The sequence below is a fragment of the Salmo salar genome, chromosome 19 (assembly GCF_965601325.2).
Source record: "Salmo salar chromosome 19, fSalSal1, whole genome shotgun sequence".
In the NCBI taxonomy this organism is placed as follows: Eukaryota; Metazoa; Chordata; class Actinopteri; order Salmoniformes; family Salmonidae; genus Salmo; species Salmo salar.
The window spans coordinates 5,625,575-5,646,581 of record NC_138309.1 but is presented as its reverse complement, the minus strand read 5'-3'; the positions used below and the strand labels follow the sequence as shown (position 1 = coordinate 5,646,581).

The following is a 21,007-nucleotide window of genomic DNA, read 5'->3' as shown; positions in this document are numbered from 1 at the left end:
AGTGGTTGATGCTGAGAGTGGTAAAGCAGATTGGATCTGAATATGAAGTGATTTTGAGTTATTAATGCTTTGACTGCCTGGTTAGCCACGCCATCTCATATCAGTTGTTAGGAAAAATTCATCACTGCTCATTCACTTCAGACATTTTTCACCATGAACACTATTGTTAACTAAATGTACCCAAATAAAATGTTAAATGTTCCTAATTGTTTGTTTCAGCACACTGTTCATACTCAGAAAAAATATTAACCACATTGTAAAGTCTTCTAAATAGTGATGGTTCAGGAATTTAAGGCAAATCAAGCCTACAATTACCACAAAGACTTTCACAACGGTTGCTACAACAGAACCAAACAGGTGCTCTGTGAAATATCATAACTAATTATATCTAATTAGTTAAGTCATATGAAGTAGTTTAGATTGTGCTTGACAAAAAATAAAGCTACCTTTTTTCCTATTCCTGGTTTCATTCATTTTTAATTAAGCAGGCAGATTGGTTACAGCGAGTGTACTTACGCTGGTCAAACAAACAATTAAAGGCAAATTAAACTGATTGAATATGGGATATTAAAAACCAACTGAACAAACATCGTGGAGGAAAGTGAAAATATATGGTTTGTAGTATTTGCTCAGCTGTGACAGTTCATTTGCATGTTCTATTTGTATCTGTGTTACCACCCTGTTTTTTCCTGTACCGTCTCACTCTAAAACCATTTCTGCTTTTATCGGTTCATTGTTACTTCTCGTTACATTTCAGGTAAGAAAAGAATGTGTATTTCAAGTTTAGAAATGAGCAGTTCATTTATTATCAAAGAGATGTATATCTTGAGGGCAAACCAAGATATATGTGATACTGTAGGATTTGAAATGCTTTAGATGCAGACATTCTTTGATAAACTAATCATGGAAGCTTGATTTACAAATTACAAAACCAACAAAGGCTTCACACTGAAGATGGGACTTGTATTCAGCTTCAAACAGAAAGATGTGTTTCATTTTTGTGTAATTCAGTGTAATATTGCAACATGGAAAATATTTAGGAAAACAACAATTGCTAAAAACAGCTATTTATAAACTGATCATGAATGTAATAACGTCTTGTCTACATTGACATTAAGCTTAGTTACAGTGTTGGAGAGCTGTATAAAGGTGACTAAATAATTAATCACCTTGAAGGGTAATATAATATGTTGGGTTGTATCACCTAGGAGAAGGGTATATGACACCCCTGTTTTTTTTATCCCATTCCCTTTCGTATTTGATCTAGACAGAAGGAAGGAGAGGGGTAGAAAGATGGAGGCAGTATGGAAATGTTGGCTCGAGAAGCAAACCCGTCTCTCTGAAGCGATTACAACATGTGGTCCGGAGTTGTTGGTGTTAACCCTCAGGCACACACCCACGCTGGTCTATTACTAATAACAACAGAGCATTGATTTTCCACCCATTGACCACCAACCTTTGAAACCACATTGGCAAGGATTCAAACAAACGTAGATTACCAACATTACACTGCACTTGACTTGTAGAATGTTAATGCTGTGTCGGAAGCAGAAACGCAGTCCAAACGGCCATCAAATAACAAAGCAGTGAACAACTCCATAATGACTGTGATTGTGTTTCTTATTTTTCAGATACAGAATGGCATCCCAAGGCTGTATTGGTCTCATCAAATATTTCCTATTCCTTTTCAATCTACTTTTTTCTGTAAGTTTGATCATTCACTTATTTAAAAGTTTATGCTGCTAGACATAAGAATGGTGGTAACTGTTGCCCAAATTCACTGATCAAAGTACACTCAATGTATATTTGCAGGTTGATTGAAGTCTGTCGAAATATCTATTGATAGGTGAAATGAATTCTTAGTTGAGAGATGTATTTATTGTGCAATGCAATAAGATATCATCCTCCCACCAGTGTGTGGGCGCCCTCCTGCTGTCACTTGGGATATGGATAGTCCTTGCTGAGACAAGCTTCTTCAGTGAGTTTCTGTTTTCATCAACAACTCCTTACAATGAATGGCAGTATGTAATATTACATAATGTAATATTTCAACACACAAATATCCTTAAATACAATGATGTATCTGTAGTAATATAGGAATAACATTCCCTGAGATAGTCCTTTTTTATACACTAGGAATTGTCTTTCTGATTCACTTTTGGATCTCATGAACAAAATCACAGTATTTCAATTCTTATGTCCCTCCAAAACATGCTTTTTTGGTATTTATATTATGAAAGATTAGTTTATTCATTCAAAACAGACAGCCTGTAAGCTACACATTATATTCACAAACTAGTAAAATAATAGGCCTACTTTAACCCCAGATTTGTTTTAAATTGAGACATGATTGTGCTTTGGTTCGACACTGGTCCAATTCTTATTTCAAAGTTGAGTGCACGGTACAGCTATTACTGGCAACCCATACCAGTATGAGCAACAAGTATCTCAAAGTTTGTTATTTCCTCTTTTACAGTGCCTGCCCCTCCCTATATGTCTTTTTCTGTGTTCTCCTATTTCCTGGTCATTGGTGGAAGTGCTACGATGTCGTTGGGCTTCATTGGGTGTCTGGGTGCATTGAAGGAGGTGAAATGCATGTTAGGAATGGTAAGAAATAAATCAAAACAGCTGACAAGCTCCGAGTGCATTTGTAAAAAAATATTTTGTGTGTACATGACAAGATTATTATGGACGAAAGAGCGAGATTATTTGTATTTGTTAAATGGCAGCCAAGCATCGATCATCATGTCACCAAAATAAAATATCAATATTTTTTGTAAAGGAGCATCAAGATCATCACAGTGTACTTTCACCACCCTGTGAAATTATTTCATTTGTAGCCTAATAAACTGCACGCTTTCCTGAGTAGTTGTGCGAGGACAACACAACATACTTCGATATGATGGTTACTACAGTGCATTTGGAAAGTATTCAGACCCCTTGACTTATTCCACTTTTTGTTACGTTACCACATTCTAAAATTGATGTAATTGTTTTTCCCCTCATCAACTTACACATAATGACAAGCAAAAACTGTTTTTTAGAAATGTTTGCAAAACTATAAAAAAAAAAATGAAATATCACATTTACATAAGTATTTACACCCTTTACTCAGTACGTTGTTGAAGCAGTTCTGGCAGTGATTACAACCTCAAGTCTTCTTGGGTATGACGATACAAGCTTGGCACACCTGTATTTGGGGAGTTTCACCATTCTTCTCCACAGATCCTCTGAAGCTCGGTCAGGTTGGATGGGGAGCGTCGCTGCACAGCTATTTTCAGGTCTCTCCAGAAATGTTTGATCGGGTTCAAGTCCGGGCTCTGGCTGGGCCACTCAAGGACATTCAAAGACTCAAAGTCACTCCTGTTTTATCTTGGCTGTGTGCTTAGGGTCGTTGTCTTGTTGGAAGGTGAACCGTTGCCCCAATCTAAGGTCCTGAGCACTCTGGAGTTTTCATCAAGGATCTCTCTGTACTTTTCTCTGTTCATCTTTCACTTGATCCTGACTAGTCTCCCAGTCCCTGCTGTTGAAAAACATACCCACAGCATTATGCTGCCCCCACCATGCGTAGGGATGGTGCCAAGTTTCCTCCAGATGTGACACTTGGCATTCAGGCCAAAGAGTTCAATCTTGGTTTCATCAGATCAGAGAATCTTGTTTCTCATGGTCTGAGTCCTTTAGGTGACTTTTTGAAAACTCCAAGCAGGTTGTCATGTGCCTTTTACTGAGAAGTGGCTTCCATCTGGCTCTCTACCATATAGGCCTGATTGGTGGAGGGCTGCAGGGATGGTTGTCCTTCTGGAAGGTTCTCCCATTTCCACAGAGGAACTGTCAGAGTGACCGTCTGGTTCTTGGTCACCTCCCTGATCAAGGCCCTTCTCCCCCGATTCCTCTTGGTGGTTCCAGACTTCTTCCATTTAAGAATGATGGAGGGCACTGTGTTCTTGGGGACTTTCCATACATTTTTTGGTATCCTTCCCCAGATCTGAGCCTCAACCCAATCATATATTGGTGCTTTATGGATAATTCCTTTGACTTCATGGCTTGGTTGTTGCTCTGACATGCATTGTCAACTGTGGAAACTTACATAGACAGGTGTGTGCCTTTCCAAATCATGTCCAATCAATTGAATTTACCACAGCTGGACTCCAATCTAGTTGTAGAAACATCTCAAGGATGATCAATGGAAACAGGATGCACTTGAGCTCAATTTCATAGCAAAGAGTCTGAATATTTATGAAAATAAGGTATTTCTTTATATATATATATACATTTGCAAAAAATTCTAAAAACCTGTGTTCACTTTGTCATTACGGGTATTGTGTGTAGATTGATGAGGAAAAATTTATTTAATCCATTCTAGAATAAGGCTGTAATGTAACAAAATGTGGAAAAAGGGAAGGGGTCCGAATAATATCTGAAATCACTGTACAGCAATATTTTCTGTTATCATCAGGCCTGTCGGGACATTTGTAGAATTTACATTTTATAGCTGATGAAACACTTGCCCTACTGATTTTTATAAACCCTATCCATTCACTCCTACCTTCGGAAATTATTCACATCCCTTGACTTTTTCCAGTTTTTGTTGTGTTATGAGATGTTTCCATCAAGTAGACTTGTTGTGGATAAAAGGCTGTGCGTGATGACGTAGTGCACATGAAAATAACTTTTGTGGTTAAATTTAACTAAAAAATACAAGTTAATACATCTAGACGTTCCGCTAGCGGAACACCTGCTCCAATATCCAATGATAGGCGAATTACAAATTCCTCAAAAATACAAAAACTTCAATTTTTCAAACATATGACTATTTTACACCATTTTAAAGACAAGACTCTCGTTAATCTAACCACACTGTCCGATTTCAAAAAGGCTTTACAACGAAAGCAAAACATTAGATTATGTCAGCAGAGTACCAAGCCAGAAATAATCAGACACCCATTTTTCAAGCTAGCATATAATGTCACATAAACCCAAACCACAGCTAAATGCAGCACTAACCTTTGATGATCTTCATCAGATGACAACCCTAGGACATTATGTTATACAATACATGCATGTTTTGTTCAATCAAGTTCATATTTATATAAAAAAACCAGCTTTTTACATTAGCATGTCACTAGCATGTGACTAGCATTCCCACCGAACACTGCCGGTGAATTTACTAAATTACTCACGATAAACGTTCACAAAAAGCATAACAATTATTTAAGAATTATAGATACAGAACTCCTCTATGCACTCGATATGTCTGATTTTAAAATAGCTTTTCAGTGAAAGCACATTTTGCAATATTCTCAGTAGATAGCCCGGCATCACAGGGCTAGCTATTTAGACACCCAGCAAGTTTAGCACTCACCAAAGTCAGATTTACTATAAGAAAAATGTTATTACCTTTGCTGTCTTCGTCAGAATGCACTCCCAGGACTTCTACTTCAATAACAAATGTTGGTTTGGTTCAAAATAATCCATAGTTATATCCAAACAGCGGCGTTTTGTTCGTGCGTTCAAGACACTATCCGAAAGGGTAAATAAGGGTGACGAGCATGGCGCAATTCGTGACAAAAAAATTCTAAATATTCCATTACCGTACTTCGAAGCATGTCAACCGCTGTTTAAAATCAATTTTTATGCCATTTTTCTCATAAAAAAGCGATAATATTCCGACCGGGAATCTGCGTTTAGGTAAAAAGATGAAAGAAAATAAAGCATGGGGTCGACTCGTGCATGCGCCTAAGCCCATTGTCCTCTGATCGGCCACTTGCCAAAGGCGATAATGTGTTTCAGCCAGGGGCTGCCTCGATATCATTCAGCTTTTTCCCGGGTTCTGAGAGCCTATGGGAGCCGTAGGAAGTGTCACGTTACAGCAAAGATCCTCAGTCTTCAATAAACAGAGACAAGAAGCTCAAGGAATAGTCAGAGAGGGCACTTCCTGTAAGGAATCTTCTCAGGTTTTTGCCTGCCATATGAGTTCTGTTATACTCACAGACACCATTCAAACAGTTTTAGAAACTTTAGGGTGTTTTCTATCCAAAGCCAATAATTATATGCATATTCTAGTTTCTGGGCAGTAGTAATAACCAGATTAAATCGGGTACGTTTTTTATCCGGCCGTGTAAATACTGCCCCCTACCCCCAACAGGATAAGAAATCCCGGTATGCCCTTCGATGAACCATCAAACAGGCAAAGCATCAATACAGGACTAAGATCAAGTCGCACTACACCGGCTCTGACGCTCGTCGGATGTAGCAGGGCTTGCAAACCATTACAGACTACAAAGGGAAGCACGGCCGAGAGCTACCCAATGACACAAGCCTAACAGACGAGCTAAACTATGCTCACTTCGAGGCAAATAACACTGAAACATGCATGAGAGCACCAGCTGTACCGGAAGACAGTGTGATCACGCACTCTGCAGCCGATGTGAGTAAGACCTTTAGACAGGTCAACATTCACAAGGCCGCTGGGCCAGACGGATTACCAGGACATGTACTATGAGCATGCGCTGACCAACTAGCAAAAGTCTTCCCTGACATTTTCAACCTCTCCCTGTCCGAGTCTGTAATACCAACATGTTTTCAGCAGACCACCATAGTGCCTGTGCCCAAGAACACTAAGGTAACCTGCCTAAATGACTACCGACCTGTAGCACTCACGTCTGTAGCCATGAAGTGCTTTGAAAGGCTGGTCATGGCTCACATCAACACCATCATCCCAGAAACCCTAGACCCACTCCAATTTGCATACCGCCCCAACAGATCCACTGAGGATGCAATCTCTATTGCACTAGATACACGGCCCTTTTCCACCTGGACAAAAGGAACACCTATGTGAGAATTCTGTTCATTGAATACCGCTCAGCGTTCAACACTATAGTGCCCTGAAAGCTCATCAATAAGCTAAGGACCCTGGGACGAAACACCTCCCTCTGCAACTGGATCCTGGACTTCCTGACCAGCCGCTCCCAGGAGGTAAGGGAAAGTAACCACATATCCGCCAAGCTGATCCTCAACACAGGGGCCCCTCAGGGGTGAGTGCTCAACCCCCTCCTGTACTCCCTGTTCACTGATGAGTGCACGACTAGGCACGACCCCAACACCATCGTTAAATTTGCTGATGACACAACAGTGGTAGGCCTGATCACCGACAACAACGAGACGGTCTATAGAGAGGAGGTCAGAGACTTGGCTGTGTGGTGCCAGGACAACAACCTCTCCCTCAATGTGATCAAGACAAAAGAGATGATTGTGGACTACAGGAAAAAGTGGGCCGAGCACGCCCCCATTCTCATCGACGGGGCTGCAGTGGAGCAGGTTGAGAGCTTCAAGTTCCTTGGTGTCCACATCACCAACAAACTAACATGGTCCAAGCACACCAAGACAGTCATGAAGCGGGCACGACAAAACCTATTCTCCTCAGGAGACTGAAAAGGTTTGGCATGGGTCCTTAGATCCACAAAAGATTCTACAGCTGCACCATCAAGCACATCCTGACTGGTTGCATCACTGCCTGGTATGGTAACTGCTCGGCCTCTGACCGCAAGACACTACAGAGGGTAGTGCGAACAGCCAAGCTTCCTGCTATCCAGGACCTCTATACAGGCGGTGTCAGAGGAAGGCCCTAAAAATTGTTGAAGACTCCAGCTATTCCAGTCATAGACTGTTCTCTCTGCTCCCGCACGGCAAGCGATACCAGAGTGCCAAGTCTAGGTCCAAGAGGTTTCGTTTAGAAGCTTCTACCCCCAAGCCATAAGACTCCTGAACATCTAGTCAAATGGCTACTCAGACTATTTGCATTGCTCTCCCCCTCCCCTCTCCAAACCACTGCCACTCTCTGTTGTCATCTGTGCACAGTCACTTTAATAACTTTACCTGCATGTCCATACTACCTCAACTAACCAGTGCCCCGCACGTTGACCCTGTACCGGCACCCCCCTGTATATATTGTTATTTTTTACTGCTGCTCTTTAATCACTTGTTACTTTTATCTCTTATTCTTATCCATATTTTTGGGGTGGGGATATTGCACTGTTGGTTAGGGTCTTGTAAGTAAGCATTTCACTGTAAGGGCTACACCTGTTATATTCAGCGCGTGTAACTAATCAAATTTGATTTGATTTGATTTTGATTTGAAATGTGCCCACTCAGGATCATAAAGGTTCGTTCTATAAAGAACCATTCTCAATCTGAAAGGTTCTTTGTAGATCATCTTTAAAAACCATACAGGGTTTTTTATTCTGGTCAACCATATTATATTGTTGAAATTTCATCTGTGTTAAATGTCAAGTTGAATCAAGTGAGCTACATCTGGAACAGCTGGGGGTCCCCAAGAACAGAATTGAGAACCGCTGACTAATTTAGTCAATGGATACAAGGCCTTATTGGAGTCTTTTACAAAACACCGTCACTGGCAATATTCATATATAGTATGTAATGGCATAACTCCACATTTGATAAACTGAAATGACAGAAAAGAGCTGTGCGCAAGCCAGGCTCCAAAATATTCTAATGAGCTGCCTCCCCTACATTTAAATTATTTCTAAAAGAACAAAGAACCTTTTTGTGAACTGTAAAGAACCATTGAAGAGCCCAAAGAGTTCTTTGAGTTGTTATGGTTCCACATAGAACCACCACCCTACCCAAAGAACCCTTGAGGAACCCACTTTTTTTTTTTGAATGTACATGATGAGATTATTATGGACGAAAAAGTATGATTATTTGTATTTGTCAAACAGCAGCCAAGCATTGATTATCATGTCACCAGAATAAGACTGTCAATATTTATTGTAAAGGAGCATCAAGCTCATCACAGTGTACTTTCACCACCCTGTGAAGTTCATCATAAATTATTTCATCAGTAGCCTAATAATGTTCATGGTTTCCCGAGTCGTAGTGGGAGGACCACACAACATATCATCGCGTGACTCCAAGTTTACTTTGATATGATGTGATATATCAATATTTGCCCATAAAAGCGTTTTGTAGACATTTGGAAAGTTTACTGACAAATTGGCTGTTTCCATCAGGCCTGTCGTGACATTTTTTATCCGACATGTACTTTACTCACGTAAAAAGGTTGGATGGAACCTGGTTTATTGTTCTGTTAATGTAAAACTTAAATTAAACGCTGAGTCTCAAATATCGCCTGTCTCATTTAATAGCCGGGTAATAGCACACATTTCAGCAAATAAATGCCTGTTTCAAAGAAACACCAGGTCTAAATGAATTATTTATGAGGTTACCATGAATTACCATGAATTGTTTATGAGGGTTAATGTTTGATTTGTTATATTAAATAATTCAGTAATGCCTAGAAAAAATGATTTTTATTGCCAGTAAGCAACTGCTAGCCATTGGCTGCAATCAGCAGAGAAATGCTAGCTAACTGGGAAGCACAAAAAAAGTTAACAACTCCGGGAGTACAGACACCCAGAAATTGGAAAAAACTGCAAAGTCAAAGAGGAGAATAATTATTCTGCGAAGTAAAAGTAATTTTTCATCCAAAATAGAGGCATACTAAGACAAAAGAAACAAAACACTGTGAGTAAAGGAGAACACATTAGTGCAGGAAATGAAGACATTTATTAAGATGCAGCAAGTGAATGCTGGAATTAAACAAACTATGCAAATGAGCAAAGCTGTGTGGATTAAGGAAATAAACACCTGGCTCAAATAGACGCCTGACACTAATAAGCGCCTGTTGTGGTCAGTGATTTAAGAAAATAAACACTGGGCATTTACAGTATATCCAAATTTGTGTAGATTACACACACCTAAAACACAAACAAATAAATTATGCAGCAGCACATAAAAATATGGCTGTGATTGATCTACTCTAACTATTGCTCATCTTTACAGTATTTCTTCCTGCTCTCCATCCTTCTTGCTGCTCAGATTGTGGGAGCGGTTCTGCTCTTCACTCAGAGGACTTCAGTAAGACATTTACCTATGATATTACCTGAGTAACTACGCTTACTTATTTACTTATCTTCACACGAGCCATGTACAATGCTTAAATTCACACAGTCATTGGTGTTATTTGACCATAGTTACACATCACAATCAACAATGACACTATTTAAACTATTAAAACATGACTGGCACTCAAGATTGTGCTGATTCACCCTTATTTATGAATTACAAAGATATTCAAAGATTGGTGACATTAAAGATTACTTCCTGAACTAGCTATATATCTATGGTAAATCATTTTTCCCCCTATGAACAGGTTTCCGTTTTTTCTCCCCTTGCCACATTTTACATTTGCAATTGAGTAATTTAGCAGAAGCTCATACATCCCCAGTGGGAATACGAAACCACAACCCTGGCAATGGAAGTGCCATGCTCTACCAACTGAGCCACACACCTAGGAGCAAGTCAAATACATAAGCGTTTCATAATGATGTGACAATCATCAATGCAGGGAGATTTTGAAAATAATATTGTTGCCTAAAGGGGACACTGCTATTACATCTAATTCCACAGCGTCACATTCTGTGTATGCAATAGCCTAGTTTTTCTCAGGGTGTGCCACGAATATAAAACCTCTTTTGTTACCTGGTGAATGGGTTGAAAGAGGATCTTGTAAGTCAATATCAGTGGGTATGTTATTTACACAATAGTTGGAGTGACTTTTGAAAGGCATCTCATTTTTTTCTCACACATTTTGTTCTAGTTTGAAAGCAAAGTCGAAGAGCATGTTCTTCATCTCATTGCATCATTTGGCAAGAATGAATCCAACTATCTGAATTTGGAAAAGACTCTGGACTACGTTCAGCAGGAGGTAATACATGCAGTAGTATACATTGCCAGTTGGTAATTTGTCCTTTGGATGAGATGTTGAACTGAGGTATTGAAGAGTAGGGGTGTTAACCCCGATGTCCTGGCTAAATTCCCAACCTGACCACGTATTGTCATGGCCACCAAATCACCCCCTGATTCCTAATTGGCATAAATCCCTTCTCACCTCTCCACTGTGAAAGCTAACGTATGGTGAGCTTTCTGTCTTAAAATGGCTGCTGAGGCATCACCCTAGTGTGTGCTAAACATTGGTGAAGGATGAGATGAGTTTCCACCATACATTAATGTAAAGTGCTTTGAGCATCTGGAATAACATTCAATACATCCAGTCAGTTAACTATGATTATCAACTGGAATGGATCAACCTAATTCTTTAAGAGACATAGTTTGTTTGGATAGTTCCCTATATACATGCTCCAAATATTATCAAAACTACAACAAACTAATCTTAAACTTTAAATTCAGTTGCTGCTGACACTTGATATGTGTGAATTAATTTTGAGAGGTCATCTATGATAGAATCTAGTTCAATTAAATTTAGGCCGGGATTCAAACACACACAGATTATTGCTATTGCACTTGACTTGTAGAATGTTTATGCTGTGTAGGAGGTGTAACCACAGTAACAGTAATTAAACCTCCACAAAGCCCACTTCAACATAGGTGTCTTCTAACTTGATGCATGATTTCATTTCCATGCGAATGAAGTTGGATAATCAATGTTTGAATTTGGTTTGGTGATGCACAACCCAATGGCAATTTCCACCATAGAAAGTTACGTCCGAATCAGGATCGCAGTGTGTCAAGTGCAGTACGATGGTCAGTTGTCTGCATGGTTTGAATCCCGCCTTAGACTTTGAAAAAGTGTTAGATTAAGCATTATCTCCTTCTCTTACAACCATGCAGATTCATTGTTGTGGATGGACAGGACCAAACATCTGGGTGAAGGCACCCTGCTCCTGTTACCACCCCATCAATAACACCCAGAATGACTCAAATTCTTATGAAATGTGTGACTGCAATGACATCCGGTCTTTTTCAAATTACACAATGTGTGACATCTATCAAAACGTAAGTGGTCCTGACTCGTGGCATTACTTCAAATGTGTTACATTTGATATAACAACATTTTTTAAAAGGCCAGCAAACTTGTATGTTGTTTTAATTTGTATGTGATCTATTTTTGGTCCCAAGCACCCTTTTTTACTTGTTTAAAGAAGAGGATTTAGAGTTAAGCATATTCTCTACCTTAACTGAGAAGTTTGATATTTCCTGGTATTTTACTGATTGCTTTAACTTCTCTGTTACAGGGGTGCAGAGAGAGTATTAGAGAGTGGTTGGACGAGAATATGCTCATTATTTTTGCCGTGCTACTTGCTGTGATGACGGTGGAGGTAAATTGGATAATCTCATCTCAACTTGACAAACCGGGTCAGAAATCACAACATGCTAAACCAAAAGTATTCTCACAGGAAAATGAGTTGTAATCATAATTGTTAGAATCATTAAGAAGCAACAAATGTTTAGAGGTCAGGGGCTTTCAGTTTCAGTGAATGGTCATATTGACCCTCCATAGGTGGTCTGAGAATGTGTATATCCTCACAACATAGTCATTCCCGTAGTATTTGTATTTATTATGGAGCAGCAGCTACTCTTCCTGGGGTCCAGCAAAATTAAGGCAGTTTATACAATTTTAAAACATTACAATAGATTCACAGATTTCACAACACACTGTGTGCCCTCAGGCCCCTACTACACCACTACCACATATCTACAGTACTAAGTCCATGTGTATGTATAGTGTGTATGTTATCGTATGTGTGTGTGTGTGTATATGCATGTGTGTGTGTGTGTGTGTGTGTATATGCATGTGTCTGTGCCAATGTTTGTGTTGCTTCACAGTCCCCGCTGTTCCATAGGGTTTTTTTATTATCTGTTTTTTAAATCTAATTTTACTGTTTGCGTCAGTTACTTGATGTGGAATAGAGTTCCATGTAGTCATGGCTCTATGTAGTACTGTGTGTCTCCCACAGTCCGTTCTGGACTTGGGGACTGTGAAGAGACCACTTGTGGCATGTCTTGTGTGGTATGCACAAAACAGTATGTACACACAAAACAATGAGAGTTCCTCAAGGGTTGTTTGGGAAGGGTGATGGCTCTATGTGGAACCATGCTGACCCGAAAAACCCTTTGAGCCCTTCAATGCTTCTTTGCAGTTCAAAAAAGGGTTCTTTCCTCTTTTAGTGATAATTTAAATGTAGGGGTGGTGGCTCATTAGAATAATTTGTGGCATGGTTTAGACACAACTTTTTTTGTTTAACCGTGAGTGAGTGTCATTCTGTTGTGTTATGCTAAATCATGTTATATATGACTATCGCTAGTGAAGGTGTATTGTGAAAGACCTAAGCATGGCTTTGGGTCAGTTGTGAATGGTTTACTAACTTAGTCAGTAGTTCTCAATTCTCTCCTCAGGGACCCCCTGCTATTTCATAGCTAACACACATGATTCAACTTGTTAGTAAACAATAATAAAACCTACAGAATTTTAACAATATAATATGGTTATTAAACCAGAATAAAACAGCCTGTATGGTTCTACAAAGAACCTTTGATATTGAGAAAAGTTCTTTATAAAACCATTCTCCATAAAGGATATGTAAAGAACCATAAAAAAGGGTTGTAACCATTGCAGAACCCAATTATTTTGGTGCTATATAGAACCTTTTTTTAATGGTTCTTTATAGAAGCTTAGTAAATGGTTCTTTATAGCACCATTCAGGTTCCATTTAGAACCTGATGAGCATGGTTCCTTACAGAACAAATAAAAATATAGTTACTAGCAAACTAACGTTTATTTGGCACTCTATCCAACCATTTGTTTTTAGTGTGTACTAGGGAAGCTTTAACAATCACACCACTTACTGTAACCACTCCTATGGTGGAACAATCATATTGTTAGAGTTTTGTTTAAATGCACCATGAGAAGACCAGTAGTGACCCTTATAAATAGAGTTGTCCACGCTTTGTGTCTTTGTCTCCATGTTCTTATCCCAGTGTCTCCAATGGGTGTGTCTCCTGGTTCTTTGTTGTTTGAGTTGTACTCCATGTCCATGTTGTCATCCCTCAAAGACTGAAGGCAGGCACTTTCAACTTTCCAGGTCTGTCATGTTTTTGTGTAGTGGTGATGCAGTAAAAATGACAAAATAAAAAAAACGACATATATACACTACCGTTCAAAAGTTTGGAGTCACTGTTTTTGAAAGAAAAGCACATTTTTTGACCATTAAAATAACATAAAATGGATCAGAAGTACAGTGCAGACATTGTTAATGTTGAAAAATGACTGTTGTAGCTGGAAACTGATGATTTTTAATGGAATATCGACATAGGCGTACAGAGGCCCACTATCAGCAACCATCACTCCTGTGTTCCAATGGCACGTTGTGTTAGCTAATCCAAGTTTATCTTTTTAAAAGGAGAATTGATCATTAGAAAACCCTTTTGCAATTATGTTAGCACAGCTGAAAACTGTTGTGCTGATTAAAGAACAATAAAACTGGCCTTCTTTAGACTACTTGAGTATCTGGAGCATCAGCATTTGTGGGTTTTATTACAGGCTCAAAATGGCCAGAAACAAAGAACTTTCTTCTGAAACTCATCAGTCTATTCTTGTTCTGAGAAATGAAGGCTGGAGTGATGGTTGCTGATAATGGGCCTCTGTACGCCTATGTAGATATTCCATTAAATATCAGCCATTTCCTGCTACAATAGTAATTTACAACAATAATTAACAATGTCTACACTGTATTTCTGATCAATTTTATGTTATTTTAATAGACAAAAAAATTGCTTTTCTTTCAAAAACAAGGACATTTCTAAGTGACCCCAAAATGTTGAACGGTAGTGTATATATTTATATATGCTGTATAATTCCTAATGAAAGTTTACACACACTTTGAACGGTAGTGTATATATTTATATATGCTGTATAATTCCTAATGAAAGTTTACACACACTTTGAACGGTAGTGTATATATTTATATATGCTGTATAATTCCTAATGAAAGTTTACACACACTTTGCACAGTTTTCCCATTTTTCTGCCTTAAATTAAAATCTAAAAAAGGATTAAGTAAAAAAAAATCTTTATTTTTTCAAACCCCCCAGTGCCTGTCGGTGACAAGCAGACCCATAACAAGATGCTGCCACCACAATACTTGAAAATACAGAGGGTTTCAGTTTGATGTGTTGTATTGGATTTGACCCATACCTGAAGTTGTCATTTAGGCCAAAAAGTTAATTTATTTGCCATGTTTATTTGCAGTATTATGGGCATTGTTGCAAACGGGCATTGTTGCAAACAGGATGGATGATTCACTTTGTCATATAGGCCAGTAATGTGGAGTGAATGCAATGTTGTTGATCCATGCACAGCTCTTTCACCTCAGCCATTACATTCTGTGGCTGTTTTAAAATGATCTTAAGCATGATAGTGATATCCCTGAGCAGTTTCCATTCTCTTCCGCAGCTCAGTTAGGAAAGATGGCCAGATCTTTTCAGTGTCTGGGTGATATGATACACCATCCACAGATTAATTACCATACTCAAAGGGATATTCAGTGGCTTGGGATATTTTATTTTACCTCCCCTGATCTATTCCAAACAAAATGTATCCCATACATACTTGCAAGGCTCATTGGTGGCTCTGAGGTTGTATGTACAGTATGACAACGATTACTTCTGCAAACAGATGGACCTAATTCAACAAATTGTGTGATTTTGTTTCTGAAAATATTATCACCTGAACATATTTAGATGTGCCACAGCAATGGGTGGGAAGACCTTTTCAATCAGCACTTATTTGTTTTATTCATTTCAGAACATTTCTATCATTTTTAGATCAGTGGAAGAAAACCCCAATTGAATCCCTTTTTAGATTGAAATTTAAGGCAGCCAAATGTGAAAATTGTGCCAGGGTGTGTAAACTTTCATTAGGCGCTGTATGTAATGGTTGAATTTCAGATTATGTTTAAAATTAATAATCTTTCTGAATCATTTAACTCCCTCCAGTGATATTTATATGGAATATTGGCAAGGTATATTTTGAATGCTTTCATTTTTCATGGTTTGATGTTACATTATAAAGACTGAGAGCCAAAGTGGCATTGCATTGTTCCTGCCCAAGGGCCTTTTCTGCCCTGTATTTTACAGAATCATTTATTTGATTTTCAAATAGTTAGATAGTATGTCTGAGTCCAAAATGGCAGGGTATGATGACAACACTTTGTCCCTCTATGTGGTGCAGTGTAATCTCAGTGTGTGCTTTGAATAACTGTTTTGTTAAAATAGTACCATTTAATTAAAAAGGTTTGATCAGGCATTAACCATATTCTTCTGACAGAGCAAAGATGTGTATGTTCAACAACAAAAAATAGTGTCTCGAAATTCATTGGACCAATGAATGATATATGACAAAATGTAAGACATATTCAGTGCGTATCATAAGTAAGTATTCACCCCTTGGATTTTATCACATTTTGTTGCGTTACAAAGTGGGATTGAAATACAGAATATTTAATTGTGATTTGTCATTGATCCACACATAATACTCCATAATGTCAAAGTGAAAAGAAAATGCAACACATTTTTACAAATTAAATTACTAAAATATTGTTATTCCATCAGTATTTATCACCTTTGTTTAGGCAAGCCAAAATTAGTTCAGAAGTAAAACTTGGTGTAACAGATCACATAATAAATTACATGGTCTCAATCTGTGTGAAATAATAGGGGTTGACATGAATTTTGAATGACTACACCTTCCTCTGTCCCCCATTGAACAACATCTGAAAGGTCCTTCAGTCAAGTATTGAATTTAAGCACAGATTCAATTACAAAGACCAGGGAGCTTTTCGAAAGCCTCAAAGAAAGGCAGTGATTGGTACATGGTTAAAATGAATAAATCAGACACAGAATATCTCTTTAAGCATGCCCAAGTTAACAATTATGCTGTGGATGGTAGGGATGGTGCAAGGTTTCCTCCAGACATGACGCTTGGCATTCAGGCCAAAGAGTTCAAGCTTGGTTTCATCAGATCAGAGAATCTTGTTTCTCATGGTCTGAGACCTATAGGGGCCTTCTGGCAAACTCCAAGCGGGCTGTCATGTGCTTTTTACTGAGGAGTGGCTTCCGTCTGACCACTCTAACATAAAGGCCTGATTAAGTGCTGCAGAGATGGTTGTCCTTCTGGAAGGTTCTCCCATCTCCACAGAGGAACTCTGGAGCTCTGTTGGTGTGACTATCTGGTTCTTGGTCACCTCCCTGACCAAGGCCCTTCTCCCCCGATTGTTCAGTTTGGACGGTTTGCCAGCTCTAGGAAGTCTTGGTGGTTCCAAACTTCTCCCATTTAGGAATAATGGAGGCCACTGTGTTCTTGGGGACCTTCAATGCTACAGACACTTTTTGGTACCCTTCCCCAGATCTGTGCCTCAACAAAATCTTGTTTCGGAGCTCTACGGACAATTCCTTCGACCTCGTGGCTTGGTGTTTGCTCTGAAACTGTCAATTGTGAGACCTTATATAGAGAGGTGTGTGCCTTTCCAAATCATGTCCAATCAATTGAATTTACCACAGGTGGCCTCCAATAACATTGTAGAAACATCAATGATGATCAATGGAAACAGGAATCACCAGAGCTCAATTTCGAGTCTCATAGCAGAGGGTCTGAATAATTATGTAAATAAGATATTTCAGTTTAAAATGTTTATAAATGTGCAAACATTTATATTTTTTTAACAGTTTTTTTCTTTGTCATTATGGGGTATTGTGTGTAGATTGATGATGGAAAAATATTATTTTATCCATTTTAGAATTAGGTTGTAACGTAACAAAATGTGGAAAAAGTCAATTGGTCTGAATACTTTCCGAATGCACTGTAAAGCCCTTTTTACATCAGCAGATGTCACAACGTGTTTATACAGAAACCCAGCCTCAAACCTCAAACAGCAAGCAATGCAGATGTACAAGCACAGTGGCTAGGGAAAACTCACTAGAAAGGCAGGAACATAGGAAGAAACCTAGAGAGGAACCAGGCTCTGATGGGTGGCCAGTCCTCTTCTGGCTGTGCCAGGTAGAGATTATAAGAGTACAAGGCCATTTAGGCCAGATTGTTCTTCAAGATGTTCAAACGGTCATAGCTGACCAGCAGGGTCAAATAATTTCCACAGTGGTTGTAGAGGGTGCAACAGGTCAGGACCTCGGGAGTAAATGTCAGTTGGCTTTACATAGCCAGGCATTCAGAGGTCGAGACAGCAGGTGCGGTGGAGAGAGAAAGACAGCGTCGAAAACAGTAGGTCGGTGACAAGGTAGCACGTCTGGTGAACAGGTCAGGGTTCCAAAGCAACAGGAAAAACAGCAGAAACTGGATCAGCAGCTCAACCAGGTGGACTGGGGATGAGACTAACAGGAGTCATCAGGTCAGGTCCTAGATACTGGATGCTGAGACAGGGGGTCAGGGGGACACTTTGGCCCTGTTTGACGATTCCCCCAGACAGGGCCAACCAGGCAGGATATATCTCCACCCACTTTGCTAAAACACAGCACCCACACCACTAGAGGGATATCAACAGACAGGAAGATTACATCAGTGACTCAACCCACTCAAGTCAAATATAGCGGAAAAAGCCTGACACGACGTGACGCAGCCCTCCTAGGAATGGCATGGACGAGCACTAGTATACTAGTGACTCAGCCCCTGTAATAGTGTCAGAGGCAGAGTGTCCCAGTGGAGAGAGGGGAGCTGGCCAGGCAGAGACAGCAAGGGCGGTTCATCACTACAGTGCCTTGCCGTTCACATTCGCACCCCTGGGTCAGACTACACTCACTAGAAAGGCAGACTACACTACACTTTCCACATTTTTGTTACGTATTTTACCACCTTCATGAGTGCAGTCACTATGATATGGTCTAAAACCAGACCGGACCGTTTCGTATACATTATTTGTCTGCAGGAAGGCAGTGAGTTGCAGCTTTTTCAATTTCTTTTGAGAGGAATGGAAGATTCGATATAGGCTGATAGTGTTTTACATTTTACGGGTCAAGGTTTGGCTTTTTCAGGAGAGGCTTTTTACTGCCACTTTTAGTGGGTCTGGTACAAATCCGGAGGAAAGGGAGCCGTTTATTATGTTCAACATAGGAGGGCCAAGCACAGGAAGTAGCTCTTTCAGTAGTTAAGTTGGAATAGGGTCCAGTAGGCAGCTGGAAGGTTCAGAGGCCATGACTATTTTTGTGAATGTGTAAGGAGATATAGAAATCAAAAACTTGAGTGTCTCCATTGATCTTAGGTCCTGGCATTCTGTGAATACTCAGGACAACTGAGTTTTGGACAAATACAGATTGAAAGAGGAGTCCGTAATTTGCTTTCTAATGAAAATTATATTTTAGAATATAATTTAGAAGTCTTTAATTATTATTATTTTATAAACTGTTATAAACTGTCCAATTAAATCCATTTTAATCCCACTTTGTAACGCAATAAAATGTGAAGAAATCCAAGGGGGATGAGTACTTACGATACCTACTGTAATACCAAAGAATATGATTCATTGATCTAATATGTTGGTCAGAATTTGTCCACATGTTTTTTATAAAGATGTATATAGATCAGGGGTGGGGAAAAACGTTTTGACTCACTGTTGAATTTCTGAATCCCAATGTGGCCCCCATATTATCTCCCATCTATGATGCTCATATACAAATGGGTGGGGGTCCATAGGTTACGCATCTATATGTTAATGATTCTCTCTCTCTCTTTCTCTTCAGCTATGTGGTATGACCCTTTCGATGTGTCTGTATAGATGGACCAGCCTGGATTACCGCATGCTGATGCAATACTCATAAAGTAGGACAGAGTGCTGCATAAACATCTATGAAGAATATAATTGTTTTTCCTATGTTTATAAAGCGAAAGAAAAAATACGTAGTTGTATTATTCATTGTTAAAATTTGAGTATACTTATTAATTGATTGCTTTGATATAACTCATTCATTCTTGCTCATTTCTTCATAACTTTCTTTTTTTTATTGATACATTAAATTGCTGTGTCTACTACTACTATTTCATAACCATAAGTGCTTCAAGACAAGCAAGTACACACATTTACTTCAGTAAATGTCCTTTTCTAGTTTATAGCTAAATTCATCACAGATTGTAGATACTTCAAATCATGCACCAGTGGTAGTAGTATTGACAGCAGTAGTGATGGTAGAAGTAGTAACTGTTTTAATAGGGTTTTCATAGGCTATGTGTTAGCTATAGTGACCTATTTTGGGGTGGTTTGTAAGTGTGGAGTTATAGAGGGCTAGTATAGTAGGCTTGAGTGAGTACTATATCATCATAAGCCATACAATGTTTTTTAATCTCTCAAAATGTTTTATTTGGAACATTCTGAATGTTTGTGGCAGTAATTTCAGTTTAGAATGTTGAAGATTGCATTCCGCCATTAAAATTTATGGGATACAACAAGCTTTATAGTTTATGAAATGTGAATGTAGCAAAAAGCTGTGTTGAATCAATATTAGTTTAATCAGTCTCCACATTTCAACGTTGGGTTGGTGTTTGTAGCTGAAACGGATCAAAAGCAATGGCGAATCCAAAATGTGCCTTTGAAACCTATACAGATTTAAACACATTTAATATGGTTATCGTTCAAAAAGTACATTCGTTTCAAAAATCATTTGAAAAACATAGTAAGTTGAGTTAGTCTGCATATGTTATCGTTGGGTTGGTGTTAGTATCTGAAATGGATCAAGAGCAGTGTTGAATCCACATTTTGCCTTAGAAGTATATGGAGCTTTTATGCTATTTTAAAATTGTTATATTTCAAAAGTACAAATAGCATCACAATCTTTGAGTCAATTTGAACATGCCAACATTGGTTTGGTGTTTGTAGGTTTAACTGTTCAAGAGAAGTAGCAAATCCAAATACTTCCCATTCAAGCCTATGGAGCTTTTATGAACATTTAAAATGGTTATAGTTAAAAAAAAGTATCAATGGTATCAAAAAGCTTTAAACAAACACACTATTATAAACCGGTCTGTTCGTTTGAAAGTTTGAATAGTGTTTCTAGTGAAGCCCTTTCATGCAGTCAAATGACCTAGTGGCCTCATGGGTGGAATGTTATTCATATTTTTCATAATTTCATA

At 38.8% G+C, this 21,007-nt stretch overlaps 1 protein-coding gene across 1 annotated transcript; it reads left to right on the top strand.

The window, feature by feature from the left end:
* Positions 1 to 701: 701 nt before the first annotated feature.
* Positions 702 to 20,321, top strand: cd37 (CD37 molecule). Its single transcript, NM_001140775.2, is given in 9 exon segments — positions 702 to 757; positions 1,632 to 1,704; positions 1,915 to 1,978; positions 2,477 to 2,607; positions 9,862 to 9,936; positions 10,679 to 10,786; positions 11,710 to 11,874; positions 12,114 to 12,197; positions 19,624 to 20,321. Coding segments are annotated over 8 exon segments (771 nt in total). The 5' UTR covers positions 702 to 757; positions 1,632 to 1,638; the 3' UTR covers positions 19,702 to 20,321.
* The last annotated feature ends 686 nt before the right edge of the window (positions 20,322 to 21,007 follow it).